Raw genomic sequence first — 20558 nt, 5'->3', positions numbered from 1 at the left:
TCTTAGTCAATGTTGTTTTTTATATTATTTGTCACCTTCTACGTATAACAGGGGTGTCTAAACTTTTTCGATATTTTTAACATAAGGCAAACAGTTTTGGATTTTTCATGATTCTGGGGGTGACCACAGCCCTGTATCCCACTAGAATAGATCCACCCCAGCCCTGAGCAGATCTCCACATTCAGACCCAAAGCTAGAGTAATCAGTAAAAAGATCAAAACATTTTAAAGCAACACTAAGGAACTTTCAGTTTGCGTTGATTATGACGACACCATATGGACAAAAGCGGTAGTGTTTTGACTGATGTAAGACCACATTTCCCACGAGGAGCAGCGCGAGTAAAAGCCAGGCAAATGTTACTCCTTGACTGTCCCTTTATATGTCCTTTTTAACCTCCCTTTTTCTTTTTTCTTTTTTTGTCTCCTCAGACAAACATTTTGCAGCTTCTGCCATGACAGCAGCAATCACGCGTAGACGTTCAAATCGACTTCCGTCCTGTAACGAATGGGGAAAGGGGGAAGCATGCCGTAAAGCAGTTAGCACAGTTTTTTTTTGCGTGGCAGGGTTCTTGCCACCCTTCTCAAAGTTACTTCATGCTAGTAAAAGTGAAACAGACCCCCTCAGGCCATGGCAAAGTTTTCATTCAACTAGTTGTACACTCTAAAAACAGTTGGGTGAAAAGTAGCCCAATTATGGATCCAAAATGGACCAATCCACTTTATGGGTTAATTTGACCCAACTTTATGGGTTGTTTTATACAAAATTACCCCATCTTTTTACCCAAGTAAAGGATATGACGTTGTTTTACACTAAAAGACCCATTTCTTGACTCAAATTTGGGTCAAATTGACCCAAGTAGAGGATCGGTCCATTTTTGAACCATAGTTGGGTTATTTTTGACCCAACTGTTTTTAGAGTGTAAGTCGATGTTGCATCAGAAGAGTTATGAAAACATTTTATAAAGGTTGAAAAGTTCCTTAGTGTTGCTTTAAAGCTGTGTTTAATTGAGGATCTTAATCATAAATTTGATATGTTAGCAAATCTTTTAACACAGACAGCAGAAAGTGGAGGAAAGCATTTTTGCTCTTGAAACTGAAATATCTTCATTCATTAGGCAATACAAAGAAAAATGTTGTTACTATTTTTGTTGTAAATAGTTTCGCTGCATAGCTAGAAAAGTTCTATAAGTCAATTTCCTTTTTGTTAGTAGTTGTCATGTGGGTCGCATTGTAATTTAACATGTCATTTCACTACCCCCAAAAAATCTGGCCTTTATGCTCTTAAAGACAGACTTGAACTGGATCTCACAGGGGTAGCTGTTTTTATGTAATAAAGTTTACATTTCATACCATACACTGTAAATTAAGACTAATTTGGAAAAAAATGAAAAACAACTGGATAGGACATTAAAAAACACAATTCTCTCATATAATTTTTTTTTTTTTTTCCTGAATCAACTGTTTGAGGTTTACAACATGGACAAGACGCGTGAGTAATAACATCGCACTACAGTAGCGTTAAGGCACACGTACACCACCAGTGACGGAAATCCTCCTTGCCCGCCTTAAAGGAAAAAAAAAAAGACCTACTAGGCTTCAATGGACAGCGCCTGGTGCTGAAAAGCTCTGAGGGACATCTGTGCACCCGCGCGCGCGTGTGCGTGTTTGTGTATGGTCTCATTCACGCGTGCACATATACACGCGTGCGTGGCTGCCACAGAGAGGACACCTTACATGATCTTTCCAGTGACATATTGTATAATGCCGATGACGTTCGTGGGTAAAGGTGAAACAACTTGGCGTGTTTTTACATGAAAATGGCGCCCGTTGCCGCCGCTCACTCAACCCCTCACAGTGCGGTACGCCAAAGTAGCACGGAAAGAATGTCATACTCATAAAACATTTTTTAAATGTGTGTTAAGAGGGAAGAGCTGCCGACTGTAGAGGGAAAATGTCGAGCACACGTCGACTATTTGAACCGCGGCTTGGGTGTCAAGAGGCAACATGATCAAGCCACGACACATCATGGAGCTTACCAACAAACTAGCTAGCAGCCACAGCAGCAGTGTGGACAAAATGACTGTAACGAGCAACTCCTTACTTTAACATGGACTGTTCCTTCGCCTCCTCCGTCTTCTGTCGGTCCATGACACCGAGGATGATCTTCCTCTCGTCCTCGGTGAGGTGACTGAGGTCCGGCATCTCCGGCATGGCGCCGGCCGCGGAGGCAGCAGGGCCACGACCGCCCCTGGGCCCTCGTGGAGCGGACATCTTTTACTCACAGTGGCTACAAACACCAGAAAGGAATTAGCATCAAACGGAAGCATTTTCTTTTTTTTATGCTAATAATAAAAATGACTATTTCATGTCGTGGGCAAATTCTGAATGTGCAGTTGGATGGAGCCCGTCGAGGCTAACAGATGACACGACGGTTCATGCACATGATGGTGTGCTACACGTTAAATATATTCGCTCTTTCTATTAAAATCTCATGATGAGCTTTCGAGTGCGTTGTGAGATGGAGCCGAGGCTGCAATCAGAGGATTGGTGGTCTTTTAGATATTGCAGGTTGAAATCAACACAAACATTAGTGCTCTCGAGAAAGCACTCAGGATTAGAAATGGATGCCCTGAATAGAAGCAAACGCTGCAGGCTGAAACCTCCATGTAGTGTTACAAATATCCATCCATTCAAGAGGTAGGATAAAAATCGAAATAAAAGGTGAAAAGAAACGCATGTCTTGCCTTTTATTTTGCAGTCATGTTAAATCCTGTCTAACCCATCGCTGCCATCCCTCAGAAAGGTTTCATTCGCATTTTAGAATAAAACAGGTTAGGTCCGTCCGCGTTTGTTTTGGAGTCCTTACGCCTCCTCTGTCACTGTTTGGCTTGTTTTAATCCAGGTTGGTAATACTTGGAGATTTCTTAAATGCACAAAAATGGATGCAATGAGAGAGGGATGAAGGGGGTAAAGAGAGGTGGGGGGCGGGGGCAGAAGAGGCGGGGCGACGGAAACGCGTAGAAGAATCAAACGGAGGATGCTTGGATGTTCATTGACAGCAGGCGTAAAGCAGCACGGGAAACACGGAGTGGAGCTAATGTGCAGCTGGAACATGTTAATGCTTTATTAGCATGTACATAATAGATTCAAACGACAATCTGGCCATAACACAGATTTGTATAGTAGCTATGTACAGTACATTGCCGGCCTATGTAACAATCAAGAAACATAAAAAAAAATGGCAGGAGTTGTCACTCAGGTATGAAAGGTTTGACACATATAGGCTACACATAACATAACATTTTACATTTACTCTTGTCAATCAATTATTTTTGAGCAATAGCATTTCATTAATATATATTTATATATAGTTTTTAATACTGCAAATTTCCAGGAACCGTTACTCACGCTGGCCTCAACCACGTTCAGGTAGTTGTGGCGATGGGATTTAAACGACAGCATTAAGAGGATAAAGGATATTACCTGACAAGGCCAATAAGCAAATTAGCACCAAGTAAAACAACAGGTAGCTTAAATGGTTTAAATCAAACACTGTGTCAGCTCATGACATTTAAATCAAACTTGGGAGAAAACCTTGTAAATAGGCTTTATGGAAATAATTACAGAGCACAACTTTGAAGTTTTTTTTAAGTGATTCCCAGCATTTGACTTGAGGAGTTTAAAAGAGAACATACCAGATAAAATCTTACTTTTAAAACTGAAAGCAAAATGGAGATGGTCATACAAAAACAGAAAGATTTGTGAACCTCATTGAAGGAAACAAAGTAACTGTGGAATTTTCTTTATTTCTCATTTGGACAAATTCACCTTCAGCTCATTTCTGTCCAAAATGAGGACAATCATTGTGGAAAATGAATGGATGTCAAAGGTGATTCTCTACTCATATCCATTAGTTGGGAGTCAAGTTTGCAACACACGATGATTGCTTTAAAATCAATGTTTCCACACATTTTTAAAGCCAACAATTTAAAATGAGTAAAATCTCACAACAGACCACCAAACAAAAATGTCACAAAAATGTGTAAATACTGAAATAATGATCTTGTCTAAATTTACTCACAAATTCACTTATGCAGTATAAAATCTGGGCCTGTTGAATTGAACGCAAAGCTCATATTTTCACAGAAAATCATGAGTTATATTCTGTTGCATGAATGGCAGCAGGTTGACACACAGGGTTTATTTACCATTTATTTACCTGTCACTGTATGCCACTGGTACAGACAGATGAAGAATATTTGAATATGATTTGCAATTCAAAAACAATCATTTTCAGACAAATTAAGTGAAGGTGGACAGCACCTATGATGATCTCTCAGCACCCTGGTTGGGAATCAGTTCTCTAAAGGAATTCAATTCAACTTGTCACATTTGAAGTGACCCAATCAAATACAATTTTAAAGGTGGAATGTGAATGTTTTGACTTGTAAAAACGTATCCAAGTGAAAGGGTTCTTGCATGATTCCCAAGCAAGAACAAAACCTGTCTGTGTGTGATGCAATCCAGATTGTTCTATTTATTTCTTCTCTTTTTCATTTTGTTATTTGACCACAGACACAACGTGCTTCTCTTTTTCAGACAACACAGGCACACTTCCAGGTTTGCTGTGCTTGCGTACATTCTTCTCCCTGAAAGAAAAAGACGAAAAAGATGGTGAGAAAAGCCTGCTGGTGAAAACGTACAGAAAGGGGAAGGAAAATTTGGGGGTGATCAAACAGGAGGCTAATTGATCAAACACTTAATTTACTGATATTATTGTAACAATAAAAACATCAACACAGTGATTACATAAAGTACATTATTCTTCACACAGATCTGATCTCAAAGGGAAAATGATGGTGGGGGAAAAAATAACAGTGTGCTACAGCTTCGTGGCATCAGGGTGAAATGGGACAATCAATCCCCCATCCAAACAGAGAACAAGAACATACTATATTGTGGGAGGGAAGCCCCATTTGAGGGATTTTCCATGAGGTGAGTGGGACAACAAAAGGCATCACCTGGCAGCAGTCCAAGTCAACATAACCCATGCACATGCACATCATGGCCATCCTGCAATCAGCAGTAGGAAACGGTAACGTAAATAAAAACTCACTTTCTGCGGCGAGCGTCCTTCATTGTCTTCAGCTCTTTAGCCTGGTAGTAGATGGCCTTTGGAAGATGGCGATGCTGAGCAATGCGTCTGATCTGCGGGAAGTGCTTGAACTTCTCTCTCAGCTTATGGCGGTAGTTGGTGGCCTCCCTCTCTCGGGGCGTGAGCTACAACACATCATGGGAAACCGTTAAGTTGGATTTGAAGCACAAAGATACTGGGTTTGGATCAAGGGAGTGCAACCATGACAGTAGGATGGCATACAAAGACAACTGAATGAGGTAAACTGGTAATACATTTTATCTTGGGAAAACTGTACAACAGTGGACATGTGCAGTGCATGACAAAAATGGCTACAAAGAGACTGCAAACTCTTAACATACAAACAAAATGTACTAAGAAAATTTGTATTTGAGCATTAAAAACAATGAAGCAATTCTGGAGCAACATGCCTTATCTTGATAAATCATATCATCCCGACTTGTGGCAGAAAATTTATGCATGAGAGTAGTGGACACCAAACAGCGACAAATATTACGACCAAGTCAATCAAATAAGATGTTAAGTTGTTTTAACTAAGGCTACCATCCATATGCTTTCATTCTTATTCAAAACTATGATATGTCTGAATTAAGCTTGTAAGAATTAAGTTTTATGAGATGGGAATCCTCTTTGACTCCACTAGTTCCTCTTTTAGCCAGTTAGAATCGCACTAGTGGTGATAATTTGGATATCAATAGTTTGGGATGTAAGAAAATCAAATTTAGTCAGGTGATGAACAACCATTTAGTAATAAATACTATAGCTATCGCGCAAGTTATTGGACATGCGGGCACAGGCAGTAGGTAGCAGAGATTAAAGAGAATAAGCAACCAACAATTTGGTCTCTGAGCAATAAGATCACAAGATTTTGAGCTGAAGCCTATACAGAAATCAGAAAGTATGTATCCGGTGAGAAATAAAGAGACATACGCAATAATTGGTATAAGATTGGTAAGAAATGAAACACTAAACAGAAATGTTAACACAGAATTTGCCTAATGAATGCAGATTAAACCAGCCGTAGGTCAAACTATGATCGATAATAGAAAACAACATTAGACAATGAAACAAAACACTGTTGTGGTCCCGGTATATCACATATTTTTTTCTACGTGTTATTTTGTTTAGAGTTAAAATCCTTGTTTAAAGACTTTTTTTTCCAAGTGCCGCAAAAGCCTAAGGTGTATTTCTATGTCGCGGATTTCACTTATTGCAGGGATGTGATTTGACCAAAGTGAAATTATCTGAAAATTTAGCCGGGGGTCTGGGGGCCGCCGGCACCCAGCTAGGTCCAGTGCAGTGCCCTGGTGGGGGGACAAGGGGGGGCTTCCCGGAGCTCATGGGTTTTCCGTGTTTTTAAGTACTTTCAATGCACTCACATGACAAAGAAATAGACAAAACAACAGCATAAATTTTCAATGTATATTGAACTATCCCATATAAAATGGCAGTTTTAGTCAACTCAAAATCAGTCACATTCAAAAACATTGGACTGCCTTTGCTTTTAAAAACTATCACTGAGAATATCATCATATCTAACTAATGTGATTACTAAGTTAACACATAAATAATGTTGAAGAGTTCAAATTTCATGAACAAATAATTGTATCATGGCCAAATGAAAAGTAACTCATATTAGAACATACCACAAATGTCTTTGTTATAGCAGAAGATGTTATCTGTCGGAGTCATGTGCATACACAATGAACTACAAAAAAAAAAAAACGGAAATTTAAAATGTTTATTTTTGGAGATAAAAAAAGCGGAATTCCGCGAATTAGCGGAAAAATCACATCCCTGGTCACTGTGTCAGTGCCAACCTTAAAGCGAGGCAAATGTAAAAACAAGACATATGCTCACGTGACACAAAGAGATTTGGAATGACTGTGTTAACAGGAACAACAAACAATTTATTGGAATCAGCCATCTTTGTTGTTTCCATTTGCCTCAAACGCCTTGAGGGCGGAACTGGGACACTCCAAGTGGGATAAATCCGACTTCAAACCCTCCTCAAATGCAACATAAGACTTGTGACATAATTTCGGAAGTGTCATTAGCAAAATATTGGCTGTTAGATGTGATAGAGTGGACATATTTTGGGCTGTAGAGACGGTATTGACCATTTGCACCAACGTCACGTGATCACGTGACTGCCCTTTGACAGACGGCAGAAGGAAATGATTGTTGAAAGCAAGTGGACGTGACCCGGAGCGACTTAGTGACTGCTATTTAACAAATTAAAAGTTATTATTGCCCATAGAGCCATGGAATCTATTACTTCAACCGAAGGTCACCTGTCAGTCGAAGTTGCACATTTAGTCAAGACTCATAGAGCGGTATTTACTTAAGTTGGAGATCGCTAGTTTGAAAACAGCCCCTTACTTTCTGTTGCCTTCTGTTTTTACCAAGTTAATCAAATCGCCGACTTTGCCGGAATTCACAGCGCACGACCTATATCATTATGTAGTCAATGTCGTCTGTTCTCCTTACATCGGGGCTGATTCAAAAGCTTGTCGCTGGCTTGGTCTCTGGGACGAGATGGTACGCTCACACTGGGGGACAATATACCTCGTAATGCAAAGGTAAAACTTGTTTACCATGCTAATTTACTTATTTTTACATAGTCCGTTATATATTGAAATGCTGTGATGATGTTATGTTACTATGTTTAATAGCATGGAACAATGACTATCGTAGTGGCAAACTATGTAGTAATTTCATGAATATGACTCTGGCTCCAGAGTGGAAAAACTCCAAGCACAAAGAGGAATCAAAATAGTCAAATGCACTTAATAGTTTTAAAGAAAGTAGATTTTAAAACTAAGCTGTTTGTTCGTGCAGTTGGAGTGGACGCTAACGATCTGGCTTGTTAATGTGATTTGAAACACGCAATTGGACACCTCTGTTACAATCTTTGTTAGAGTGTACGTTTACTAGTAAAATGTATGAACATGTATCTACTAATACGACATGTATCTACTAACATTATCTACTAACCTCGCAAAAAATGATCGCTGCAAATCCGTGAATACTTTGTGGGCTGCCAGTCCTTTCTCTTGATTGCTGCTATCAATCGACGTCTTTTGTCTTCATTAGTAAAGTATGCGATAAAATGCAACATTTGATTTACTCAGGGATGTGATTTGACCAAAGTGAAATTATCTGAAAATTTAGCCGGGGGTCTGGGGGCCGCTGGCACCCAGCTAGGTCCAGGGCAGTGCCCTGGTGGGGGGACACGGGGGGCAGAGCCCCCCGAAGCTCATGGGTTTTCCGTGTTTTTAAGTACTTTCAATGCACTCACATGACAAAGAAATAGACAAAACAACAGCATACATTTTCAATGTATATTTAACTATCCCATATAAAATGGCAGTTTTAGTCAACTCAAAATCAGTCACATTCAAAAACATTGGACTGCCTTTGCTTTTAAAAACTATCACTGAGAATATCATCATATCTAACTAATGTGATTACTAAGTTAACACATAAATAATGTTGAAGAGTTCAAATTTCATGAACAAATAATTGTATCATGGCCAAATGAAAAGTAACTCATATTAGAACATACCACAAATGTCTTTGTTATAGCAGAAGATGTTATCTGTCGGAGTCATGTGCATACACAATGAACTACAAAAAAAAAAAAAAAAAAAAACTTTTTTTGGGGGGGGGGGGGATAAAAAAAGCGGAATTCCGCGAATTAGCGGAAAAATCACATCCCTGTTATTGTGGATAAAGGGGATTAGTTAAATATTATTTGGCTTGAATTATGAAGAAATCAGAGGTTGACCGGCGCACTGGGTTGCAATTAGGGGTGTTCTGATCAGGGCAAAATGCTAATTTTGATTTAATTTGAACAATAACAGGACATTATTTCAAATTGACAGTGCAGAATACGCACAAACATTTCATTTAATACTTTGGTCTGTAATGTGCAGTTTTAAGAAAAGGGGGAGGTGATGCTACACTGCACACAGACTTTTCTCTATAGTTGGCTGCAATGTACTAGTAAAATTATCGTTTTTTTGTGAACGGCAATGAAAGGCATATGCTTAAGCCGTATTTTATTGCAAAAATCGTTAGATCTCGATCGGTGGCCGATCGATTGGAGCCCCACTAGTTGCAGTCATTTGTACTCCCACATAATGGAATATCATTAGGCCCCTTGGCATGTCTTCATTTTTCGTGGTCCTAACCATTCAAAGATTATTAGTGGATTTATCATTATCATATCAACCAAAAGAAATTCATTTTACACAATTTAAAAAATGACAACATTTGTTGTAGAGCATAATAGCATAGCATAGAATCCATTGTTAAAGTTTTCAAACAAAAAAGTGAAATGCAGCAACTAAAAGAGAAGTCATCTGTGATGCCTTGATTCAGCATTTCCGTATTTCTTGATAATGAAAGACACCCTCAGTCCAGCTTGATTGTTAATGCTTCATTATGTTGCGAGCGGTGCGCTTTAAGTGATTGGCCGATTTAAACTGCTGATAGGAGCAGGCCCCGTCTGATCTCTTTAAGTGCAATTCTCGCGAATAAATCTTCTCTTACACAGCGACGGTAAAACAACTACCAAGTGAGCCAATTTTCCAAACGGAAGCGGTATTAAGCGAATAAGCAGAAGTGGCTGATTTGAAATGAAAGATGGCTGCTGGAAATGGCGATAGGACACCATTGATCATTATTTTAAAGCCTTAACTGAATTTGGAACATTTGAACACTTTAACGACTGTTAAAGGAGTTTTATTCGAAAATTGAGCACAACAAAACTATAAGGAAACTTTGTCCATGATAACAGACTGCACTGTCTGACTAGGTGAATGTGTTGAAGTTGAATCATTCTTTAGTATTTTGTCAAACAAATGCACGAGTGAGTGCATTTCTTTTGGGTATACTCCTGCTCGTACATTTCACTTAATGAGAGTGATCCTGCCCTAAATCTGAATGTTTGGCATCTACTGACAAAGACAAGGTGGGTGGTGTGCTGTCAAAAGCAACCATCTAATGAGTCAGGAAATGAATCAGAGGGTTGTGGCACATGTCTGACATTTAAGGAAGATTGAATTGCTTAGTAGAGAAGTATGTAGTGTACTTTGAGGAGTTGTTCCAACTTAAAGCAAAAAAAAACAACTGGTTTTAATAGTAATGTTCTCATTGTTACAGTAGAAAAAGGATAAAACGTGGTACTTACCACTCCCAATTTCTCAGACGCGGTCGCTTTCCACAGACGAATATTCATTTCATCTGACCCACTCAAAAGGTAACGGTTATCGGCCGACCACTTAATGCAGATGACATGCTGCATGCGTTTGGTGTGGTAGACCTCCCTGGTTGGAGTAGGACAAATAAAGCAGTCACACAACATGCATACACTTTTCATCAAATAAGCTGTTCACAGTTTGATCTCAACATGTATTTGATCAATTATTCCTTTCAATGGTACTGACCTACTATGGCCAGCATCTTTGTGGAAGATGCGGATGGTCTTGTCAAAACTGGCAGACACAAACTCTCTGCCAGTGGGGGAATAGTCAACATCGAGCACTGCAGACACGTGATCTGCGTGTACCGTGACCGGCGTGTTCAGGCATCTCATGTCATATGTGTAAAGACTGTAGAGAAGGGACACAGGAACATAATATTATTGGAAGAAGAATCTTCCAAATCTACATTGAGAATTGTCTGACGGTCTCGTCCGTTCACTCACTTATAGTCTTCATTACATGCTGTGAAGAAATAGGCCTCCATTGGATTCCAGCACAATGTGTTGCTCCTCATCGTCATGATAACCTAAAGACAGAAAAAATATATTTGTAACATATTCTTGTATAGGGTGAAAAAAAAAAGGTTAAAACTGCAGCAAAGGAGTGGCTTCACTATACTTTTTTCAGTGGAGCTGCTTCTCTCATGTCATACAGTACGATGCTTCTGTCTGAGGCGCAGCTTGCAAGAAGTTCCGTCTGACAAAACAATCATACATGGTCAACACAACACTATGAATACAATTTCAAAATTTGAGATGTGTTTTTCCCCCCCAATATGTTTCAAGTAACAAATCAAAACATTTTCACACTTGGATGTATAGAACAGGCATATATCCTTGTCCTGAAAACCAAAAGTCCCAAATGAGTACCAGCAGCGAGGGGATTGATAGTCAGAAAGGCCAGCCAGCCCTTGCACATACAATACCTGCCCGTACCTGGAGGAATTTTTTGAAATGGTTGGATGCCAAAACAACTCCTTTCGAATACGCTTTTAACTCTGCATACCCAAGTACCATGAGCTAATTGTTTTCAAAAATTTTCCATATAATTTTTTAAAAAGCATATTGAAGTAAAATAAGAGTTTATGATCAAGGGGGTGGAAAAACGTATGTGAGACTTGATATTTGATTTTAGCTGGTTTAACAAAATGATAGCTCTTATTATGAGAATGAGAAACTGTTGTACAGACCTAGTAATGTACTAGCGCTAACTAATAGTAAATTTTCTCTTTGCTATGGCTGGTTCACAAGACATGCCATTTTGTCGGTTTATTGGCTAGTAATTGAAAATTCCATAAATGACGTCACAAGTCAAAATGGCGGTCTGATGCTACGTGGGAAGTTGGATCTATCCCACTTAGAGTGTCCCAGTTCTGCTCTCAAAGCATTTGAGGCAAATGTAAACAATAAAGATGGCTAATTCCGATAAATTGTTTGTTATGGTTAACGCAGTCATTCCAAATCATGTTGTGTCACGTGAACATATGTCTTGTATTTACACTTGCCTCGAACACTGAGGGCGGAACTGACACAATGGAAAAATCTGTTTTCCCATTTTCCTCGAATGCAGATTTTTCTTCGGTGAAGCAACGCTCTCTGCTCATTGAAAAGCATTGAACTTTGGATCGTTGTAATTGGATTTTGTGAGGATTCTTTTTATTTGAAAATGTGGCAAAATGTCGTTTGACTACTATAACAATATGCCTGTTTTTTATGCTAGTTACAGGCAAAAGCAATATGATACGCCGTGGAAATGAAACATTACATCGTGGAAATAGCAGAAATGCCTGATTGTTTGGAATTGTCAATAGACTGTGATTCAACAATACTTGGGGAAATAGTCATCATGCCTGGAGTTTTCTTTTACTAAGTTTTGAAACCATTACTTTTACACTTGAGTGTATGAGGCATTACAATACATCAAGACAAAGTACGTGCAGACCGGACACTGCTTGACCATTCAGATTGAGCTGTTTACATGATGCTCATTTAGTTTGGCAATTTTGTTTGGTTATACCATTCCTGTGAATCCAAATGAAATGCCATTCGAATGCAGCCCGTTTGTCAGTTCAAAGGGTATGAATCCTTAATACTGCTTTCCGAACGGTCCAACTTCCATGACAAGCATGTATGCACCCAATAACGTAACATTTTTTCTCTCTCGTGACAGAATGAGGACAATCCTGATGTGCTACATGATGCATAGGCTCACCTCCACTGGGTTAAAATGGACCGAGCTGAAGCTGTCCACACCCCAGGTGAAAGAACGGATGGGTGTGCTCCTCTGTTCATCCCAGATGTCCACCTGCTGGCCGCATGTTGCAAACACACCTTCTTTCTGATGATGAGCAAGCCCTGTGAAGACAGTCTGCAATGGACAAGCACCTATTTTTACCAAGATCATTTTACTGAACTTCATGCATATGTAAACACAATTGAGTGTGGAATTATCCATTATTAAAGAATAACACAAGAGGTACCTTGCCCAGAATTGTATTAATTGGCTCCACTGGCTCACCATAACCCGGGGCTTCCATTTTCCATTTTTTGATTGATTTGTCATCCCCAACCTGTTAAAGATCATTTCTGTTAGAAATGAAATTCAAAAACTGCAGGGCGCAAGAATTTAACAGCCCATATTTGGCATGATGAAAGTAGTAGTCACAGTGAAGAACGAAGTTCCACAGAAGCGAACAGCCATTCCACGGACAAATCCTTCATGGGCTTGAAACGTGCGGAGGCATTCACGACTGGAAAGATTCCACACTTTAACCTAAGGATGGAATTAAAAAGCCTTTTGTTGTCACACAGCTGTGCATATAACACAAATATCTGGAAAATAATAAATATTTATTCAATGAGTAGTTACCTCCCCATCACAAGAGCCAGACAACAATGTTGAGAGGCTCTTGGTATGCTTGGCCATACAGTTCACACCATCTCTGTGTCCATCCAATGAAGCCAGGAACGGCTTTGCAAACACCCTATCCAGCTTCGTGGCATTAAGGGCCCGGGTGTATTCTCTGCACACTTCAAATGGATGAAGTGTGGGGTCATAGTTTCTGGGAACTGACAGCAACAACACACGTCATACGTCAAATCTATTCACCCTATATTGCCCAATACATATATAGTATACCTGTGGGACCAGAAAAATAACCTCAAACAAATTGCACTAAAGGTTTAAAACAAATTTAATATTATTAACTTTTTGTTGAAACGATTTTGTTCATGTACTTTTTAATACTACGGTGCACAAATCACTCATCTTATTAAAAATAAAAAAAACACTCAGGTCACTAAATGAATTAATGAAAATGAAATGTTTGTGTTTTGTTACGTCAAAACACCGAGATGTGATTTGTCTCCGTATAAAAACTGGACTTAAGAAAACTTAAGAAAAGCAGTCTGCTTATAAAAACTGGCTAGTAGCAGCTAGGCTAGCCAGGTTCACTTCACTTACCACGCTGAATATCTAGTTTGGTCTCCCGTACGTAGTCGTCCGGGTTCCTCGAGAGGACTTTTACTTTCATCTTAATGCAAAAAGAATAATATCAAAATGCACTTGCACTTGGTTAAGAAATGAACAATATAAACAATCACTACAACAGGAGCCCATGCGTCGATTAGGAAGCATCCATTTACGGAAACTGCGGTGTACAGTGGGACGCACCCCCGCCCTCTCCTCGCCGGGGTTACGTCAGAGAGGGAGTGGAATACGACATATCCGGTGAGTAAAGTGAACGCACTTTCTCCACAACCTTGTATTCCTCTGTTTCTGTTATCTGCTTAGTATGCTAGTACATGACACACTGGAAAGGTTTAGCCATTGGAAGAGAGGTATAAGAAATATGGGTAATATGTAACGACACCTTGGTAATGAAAACCTTGCGTCAGGTTCCAGAATTCAGAGCAAAATTTCACCGTGTTTTTTTTTTTTTTTCAAATTAAACGATTGTAGGCCTCTGACTAACACACGATGTTTTGCCAGATTTTATTTTAAAAAACAACAACAACATTAATTTAAAGATAGAGTAAATATATATATATTAACAACCTTGGTTAGATAGTAAATACAGTACAGTAGTTGTATTTATTCTTACACAATTTTTAAATTGAAATTCAAAATCGGATATACGTACACTATTCACTACACTAATTTGAACCGCAAGGTCGAACAGCAGCGGCTGCTTGACATTTGGTTGGGTAATGTCAGTCCTTGTTGACGCCACATGTCAGAAACGTGGGTAACTAGTTAACATGGGTTCACAATGAGACATTTCAAAGATGTTACATCGTGACGACATTATGGCTAAGATTATGACTTGCCTGATAAACTCACTGAAGATTAGTGATCACGTGCTGTAAACACAGTTAGCTTTAGAGAGCTACAGCTAAAGTTGGTAAACATGAGCACCGGCCCAGATCACAGTACCGTCGGCGTTAGTGATGGCAAAACGGGATCTGCTGTGTCACTCGCCGGACATGTGCAGCAGGTTTTTAAACATGTAAAGGTGGAAAACCTGGTGGCAGGATTAAGTGGAGGAGTTGTGTCAACGCTGGTGCTTCATCCTCTTGATCTGGTCAAAATCAGGTTTGCAGGTGAGCCAGACACAGCATTTGCTATATCAACCATACTCATCCTGTTGGACGCTGTCGATATTTTGTAATGCTGCATGTTTTATCAGACGTAGGGAACGGGCTCTTTGCACAGCTCGACTACTTCCTGAATTTAATACCACTCCTTTGTTTCCTGTCTTTCATGAGTGGACAATCTGATTATTCCAGGTGTGTCTGACCACTGTCGTCGTGGTTACTGAGGTCAGGCACACTTGGATTAATCAGATTGTTCAATCACGAAAGACAGGAAATGGAGTGGTATTGAGTTCAGGAAGTAGTGGATTTGTGCAAAGAGCCCACTCCAGCCCTCGAGAGCCGCTGTCCTGCCTGTTTTTGATGTTCCCTCCTCCAACACCCCCGATTAAAATGATCAGATAATGATCATGATGTAGACATATTTAACAGGCAGTATCGCGGTTCGTGAAAATTGGAGTTCCTACCTCTGTTCTAGATGTTTCCCTCTTCCAACACCCCTGATTCAGATGATCAAGATTGTAATCAGGTTACTATAGAGCAGGGGTGGGCAAACTCGGTCCTCTAGGGCCGGAGCCCTGCAGGTTTTGGAGGTTTCCCTCTTCCAACACAAGCTGATTCCAACCAACAGGATCGTTATCAGGATTATGCAGAGCTTGCTTATCATATACAGTACCAGCTGAGTTGGAGAATGGAAACATCCAAAACCTGGAATCGTTACACAGTCATTCTATTAATGTGCACCATTGGTTCTACAGTGAAATGTGTTACTAGTGAGGACAAAGAACAAATGAATTCATGGACCTGAAGATAGATTTCATTCAAAAGAGAAAAAACATCATTAAATAAATCATTAGCTTTAAGTAAAGGCACGTTATCATTAATGTATTCAAGGTAGAACACTTAAACCGCTGTGTTAAAAATGCTTTAGTGATTATCAGTATAAAACATTCTACCCCCCCCCCCCCAAAAAAAAAAACAACAACAACAACTTGAGTGTTGTTATGGTTTTCCATGATAGACCATGTGTTACTTGCAAAGACTAAGCACACTTGAATGTATGTTTCCTACAGTGAGTGATGGTTTGGAATTGAGGCCCAAATATAATGGCATACTGCATTGTATGAAGAGTGTGTGGCACCAGGAGGGACTGAGGGGACTCTATCAAGGAGTAACCCCCAATGTGTGGGGTGCTGGAGCCTCTTGGGGTCTCTACTTTTTCTTGTAAGTCTGTTGTTTATTTATGTACAGTATTCTTCAACGTTCCTTTTGTATCATGACACACTGCTTCATCCACAGCTACAATGCAATCAAAGCTTACATAAAGGAAGGCCGCCAGACAGAACTGAGTGCGACGGAACACCTGGTGTCTGCTGCCGAAGCAGGTTAGTTGAACTATACTATATGTGACGTGGCACACTGGTATTGACGTGCTGGAAAATATGCCAATGTTTCACAATGTCATCTTTTCCCCTCTCTCTCCAGGCATTCTAACGCTCACCATAACAAACCCCATTTGGGTGACCAAGACCAGGCTGGTACTGCAGTACAGTTCTGACCCAAACAGTAAACAGTACAAAGGGATGTTGGATGCCCTTTTCAAGATCTATCGTATGGAGGGTGTGCCAGGCCTCTACAAGGTCAGTCTACACCAGGCATTTTTCTTGTAGCCAGTACTACATACGGTAATCCCAGAAAGGGTGTGACTATAACTACATTTGACTGGTATTGTCCATAACCACCACTAGAGGGCAATATTATACTTTTGTGATGCCCTTTTTTGTTGCACTATAGACCACCAACTATTTATTTCCACTTTTAGTCATTTATTTATTTATTTTTAATTTTGGCAGTTTTGGTCCATCTTGCCAGGACGAAATGTTATTCAAATAAGGGGGTGGTCCTAAGCGTGTCTTGGGTTGGAAGTCTGGCCGGCTTGAATGGAGAGCTCGAGCAATGGACGACTCTCTGGTCCACTGTCACCTCGACTTGTTGTCGAGCAACTCAAGTCGCAAGTTGTGGTGACAGTGGACAAGATAGTTGTCCCTTGAAAGGCAGTTTGCAAAAAAAAAAAAATGAAAGGCAGTTTGCAACGACTGAGTCCAACCCAAGACACGCTTAGGACCGCCCTCTCATTTGAATAACATTTCATCCTGACAGTATAGACCAAAACTGCCAACATTACAATAAAATAAATGACAAAATAAATAAATGACTAAACGTGAAAATAAAAACTAATATAAAAAATACAATTCAAAAATTATATATATATATATATATATATATATATATATATATATATATATATATATATATATATATTAGGGGTGTGAATTGCCTAGTACCTGGCGATTCGTATCACGATTCATAGGTCACGATTCGATTCGATACCGAATTAATCCCGAAAAAAATCTATACATTTATTATTGCGATTTTCTTTTTTTTTTACAAAAAATTTGAAAATACTAATCAGTAAACGTGTACACTGTAAGATTTGTATGAAAATGTATTTATTTATCTGAAAATTCAGTCTTATAACTGAGCCACTGCATTTAACAAACAGGTTGGAGTCTGTTTCATGTCTGAACAGCACTGAAATAAAAACACCCCCAATTTTTTTTTTTTTGGGGGGGGGGTAATTTTTGTATTATATTTTTTATATCCGTTTTTATTTTAATTTTTAGTCATTTATTTATTTATTGTGTCATGTATTTATTTTGAATTTGGGCAGTTTTTGGGCCTCAATAAATAATGATCAGTTTTGAGTACTGTATACAAAATGAGGCTTTAACATTGTGAAAAATTAGGAGGGTCACATTCAAAATTTAATAATTACTGTGGAATATAATAAGTGTTGTGTGCAGTGAATCCATTTTCTTAAAAAAATGTATAATGTATTTAGAAGCAAATCTATGCTTTTACTTAACTTATATGTTGTGTAGTTTGCAGTGGTGTAGAACTGTACTAGATCATACACAGAGTTGTTGTATATCTTGAGTCCCATATCTATCTTAAATAAGTCAATTAAAATATTAGATGTGCAATTGGTCATAATCTTGTGTTGTCAACGGGCATATTCAGTGTTTCATCCACGACTGCACTTAGCTAATCACTAAAAAATCAATTTATCACAATATGAAAGCAATGGCAAATATTGTATGTTGTGTTTTGCTGTCGGATGATGTTTGAGAAATTCAATCAAATTACTTACAAAATATAATCTTAAAGGGTTACGTTCCTGGTCTCTTTGGAACATCTCATGGTGCGCTGCAGTTTATGGCCTACGAGGAGCTCAAGAGAGACTACAATAAATACAAGAAAGTTCCTTCCGATGCAAAGCTGGTGAGTCATTGAACCTCACGACAGCCTCTTCTGAGTTTACTAGCACTCAAACCTTTCAGCTGAACCCGAGGCAGACCACAGTTGATGTACTTCGAATGTTGTATGACTCACTGCTGTACCTGCGACTTTTCTCCGCACATTCACCAGAATGCTCTGGAATACATCGCAATGGCGGCACTGTCCAAAATATTTGCTGTGGCGACGACATACCCGTATCAGGTGGTGCGAGCTCGACTGCAAGACCAGCACAACAGATATGGTGGTGTTGTCGATGTCATCAGAAGGACTTGGCGGTACGATAATGGTGTACCAGTGATGCTTTTCTACAAGTCTGACCTAGTGCTGCAGATTATATTTATTTTTACATATATATATATATTTATTTATTTATTTATTGTGTGCGTGTCTGTGTGTGTAATCGTCACTGCCTTCTCTCCAGGAATGAAGGCGCCACTGGCTTCTACAAAGGCATCATCCCCAACCTGATTCGTGTCACTCCAGCATGCTGTATTACATTTGTAGTTTATGAAAATGTCTCACGCTTTCTCCTTGGCATAAGTTAGCAAGGTCCAGTAGTGAAAAGGAAATGGACACATTCATACTGAAGTGCCAAACACAACAGGAGAGACTCAATGGCCAGTCAGAATATCTGGATTACGAACCTCATTACATGTACGGAGTGTTACACTCACCTCTTCATTGATTTTTGGCCAGTGCTGCTTGTTTGTGCTTACACCCTTAAGGATGTAATACTGATCTAAGGATCTTGTTTTGACACAGATGAACGTCTCCAAAGGTTTTTTGTGAAATTAAAAATGTCACAGCTAAGTTTGTTTTTTGTATATTTTGTCTGAAGAATGAATAAGGTGCTGAAGATAAACAAATAGAACAAGGGTGACATAAAGTTGTCAGTTTTTAATTCACGTAATGTAAAAATATATAAACTTTTTCTAACACATATATTATTTATATAGCGTTTACTGGCCATTTTTGTTCTTGCTATAAATTTATAACTGCACACTTGCCTAAATTATGTCATTAATTCATAGGCATATTAGATTTTTTTTTTAAACAGTCAATCGTTCATTAGTGTTGCTTTGAAGAGAAAAAAAATGCACCTTCAAAATGGAAGTTTTTCTCCTGTGATTTAATTTTTTAATTTATTTTTTAATCTGTTATTGTTGTTTTTTTTGGAGCAACATTTTCAATTCAGTTTGCCTTGCTTTGTATTTTATATGGTTACATTTTGAAATACTGTAAATGTAGCATCTAGTTCAGGAGTTAAAAGTTCTCCGTCGTGGGGACGGATTTCCGTCATTATGAAAATGAGACGGGTGCACCCCATAAACAAGTCCCCATGGGGACTGCACCTTTTTTTAAAGATCCCATCACTAAACTGACATTGCTTTCACGCATTGTATTTATTAATAGAACCTTTAAAAATCTTGAAAGCGTATTGAATTTTAATATATGGGTGAGGTCTTAAATTTCATGCTGTGTGTACCTTCTCCATGGAGAAGCAGCAAGCCATATTAGGAGAATTTGGCCTAACTGTCTGTCCCCAGAGTGCAGGGTGGCATTGCGGACGGTACATGTCGAGAGTCCAGTCCTCCACACACTATGCGGCCAATTTGAATTTAGGAGGGGAAAGACGATGTTTTAATCGCTATTCACTGTTTGCAGTTTACTCTCTGAAGAAAAGGTAAAAGTTTGAACTGTCAGCATGCTGGGCGTACTGCTACGGATGAGTTAATTGCTAACCCGCTACATGCTAACGTGAGTCAAGAGATCCACCTTCTTTACATATTACACACCGATGTACTATTTAAACACCATATTAACAATAAAAATGTAAAAACTAGCTACTAGGATAAAAGTTCATTTTGAGGTTCATGTAACGTATCGTCATCATCATCGTAGCGTAATTAGGTCATAATTACCGCGCGTGCGTGCGCGCGCTTGCGTCTATGTGAGAGATGAAGGCAAGGTTATTTGGGTGTGAATCTGTAAATGTTGCCTTCATAAGCGTTACTTGTCCGCTTTTTCCCCATTTCACACGTTATGATGGCAACAACTGTTATCGAGAAAGCAAATCTACTTTCTTCTTGGGCTGAATAAATAATCTATGCAGTATGTATCTGAGGTGAACAGCTCACCACCCATCCGCGCCTATCTATCTATCTATCTATCTATCTATCTA

General features: G+C 39.1%; 3 protein-coding genes across 29 annotated transcripts in view; 1 reads left to right on the top strand and 2 right to left on the bottom strand.

The window, feature by feature from the left end:
- The window catches only part of rims2a (regulating synaptic membrane exocytosis 2a), a 153581-nt gene extending 150605 nt beyond the window's left edge, over positions 1-2976 (bottom strand). For 24 of the 25 annotated variants that reach the window (XM_077576050.1, XM_077576081.1, XM_077576071.1 and 21 more), the window contains exons 1-2: positions 2744-2976; positions 2101-2286 (exon numbers count right to left, since the gene is read on the bottom strand). In XM_077576050.1, the coding sequence (XP_077432176.1) occupies positions 2101-2270 (170 nt within the window). In that variant the 5' untranslated portion in view covers positions 2271-2286; positions 2744-2976. Of the gene's footprint in view, positions 1-2100; positions 2287-2743 lie in introns of those variants that run through there. The other variant, XM_077576055.1, reaches the window with a different exon arrangement.
- Positions 2977-3785: 809 nt separating this feature from the next.
- On the bottom strand, positions 3786-15130 carry dcaf13 (ddb1 and cul4 associated factor 13). Of its 3 annotated transcripts, none has more exons than XM_077576456.1 (12): positions 14753-15130; positions 13887-13956; positions 13293-13492; positions 13089-13196; positions 12904-12993; positions 12636-12791; positions 11043-11120; positions 10868-10950; positions 10608-10772; positions 10352-10487; positions 5116-5279; positions 3786-4648 (listed from the first exon to the last, which is right to left on the bottom strand). In XM_077576456.1, the coding sequence occupies exons 2-12, from the start codon at positions 13954-13956 to the stop codon at positions 4561-4563; spliced, it is 1338 nt and encodes a 445-aa protein (XP_077432582.1). In that variant the 5' UTR covers positions 14753-15130; the 3' UTR covers positions 3786-4560. The 3 variants fall into 3 exon arrangements, with proteins under 3 accessions (XP_077432582.1, XP_077432580.1, XP_077432579.1); XM_077576454.1 differs by having other exon boundaries at positions 14947-15130; XM_077576453.1 differs by lacking the exon at positions 14753-15130 and having other exon boundaries at positions 13887-14090.
- LOC144058160 (solute carrier family 25 member 32-like) lies at positions 14176-19186 on the top strand. Its single transcript, XM_077576457.1, has 7 exons — positions 14176-15025; positions 16090-16240; positions 16316-16401; positions 16502-16656; positions 18245-18358; positions 18506-18651; positions 18798-19186. The coding sequence occupies exons 1-7, from the start codon at positions 14833-14835 to the stop codon at positions 18919-18921; spliced, it is 969 nt and encodes a 322-aa protein (XP_077432583.1). The 5' UTR covers positions 14176-14832; the 3' UTR covers positions 18922-19186.
- Positions 19187-20558: the final 1372 nt, after the last annotated feature.

This window comes from Vanacampus margaritifer, chromosome 9 (genome assembly GCF_051991255.1).
Source record: "Vanacampus margaritifer isolate UIUO_Vmar chromosome 9, RoL_Vmar_1.0, whole genome shotgun sequence".
Lineage (NCBI taxonomy): Eukaryota > Metazoa > Chordata > Actinopteri > Syngnathiformes > Syngnathidae > Vanacampus > Vanacampus margaritifer.
This window is presented reverse-complemented; position numbering and strand designations above follow the sequence as displayed.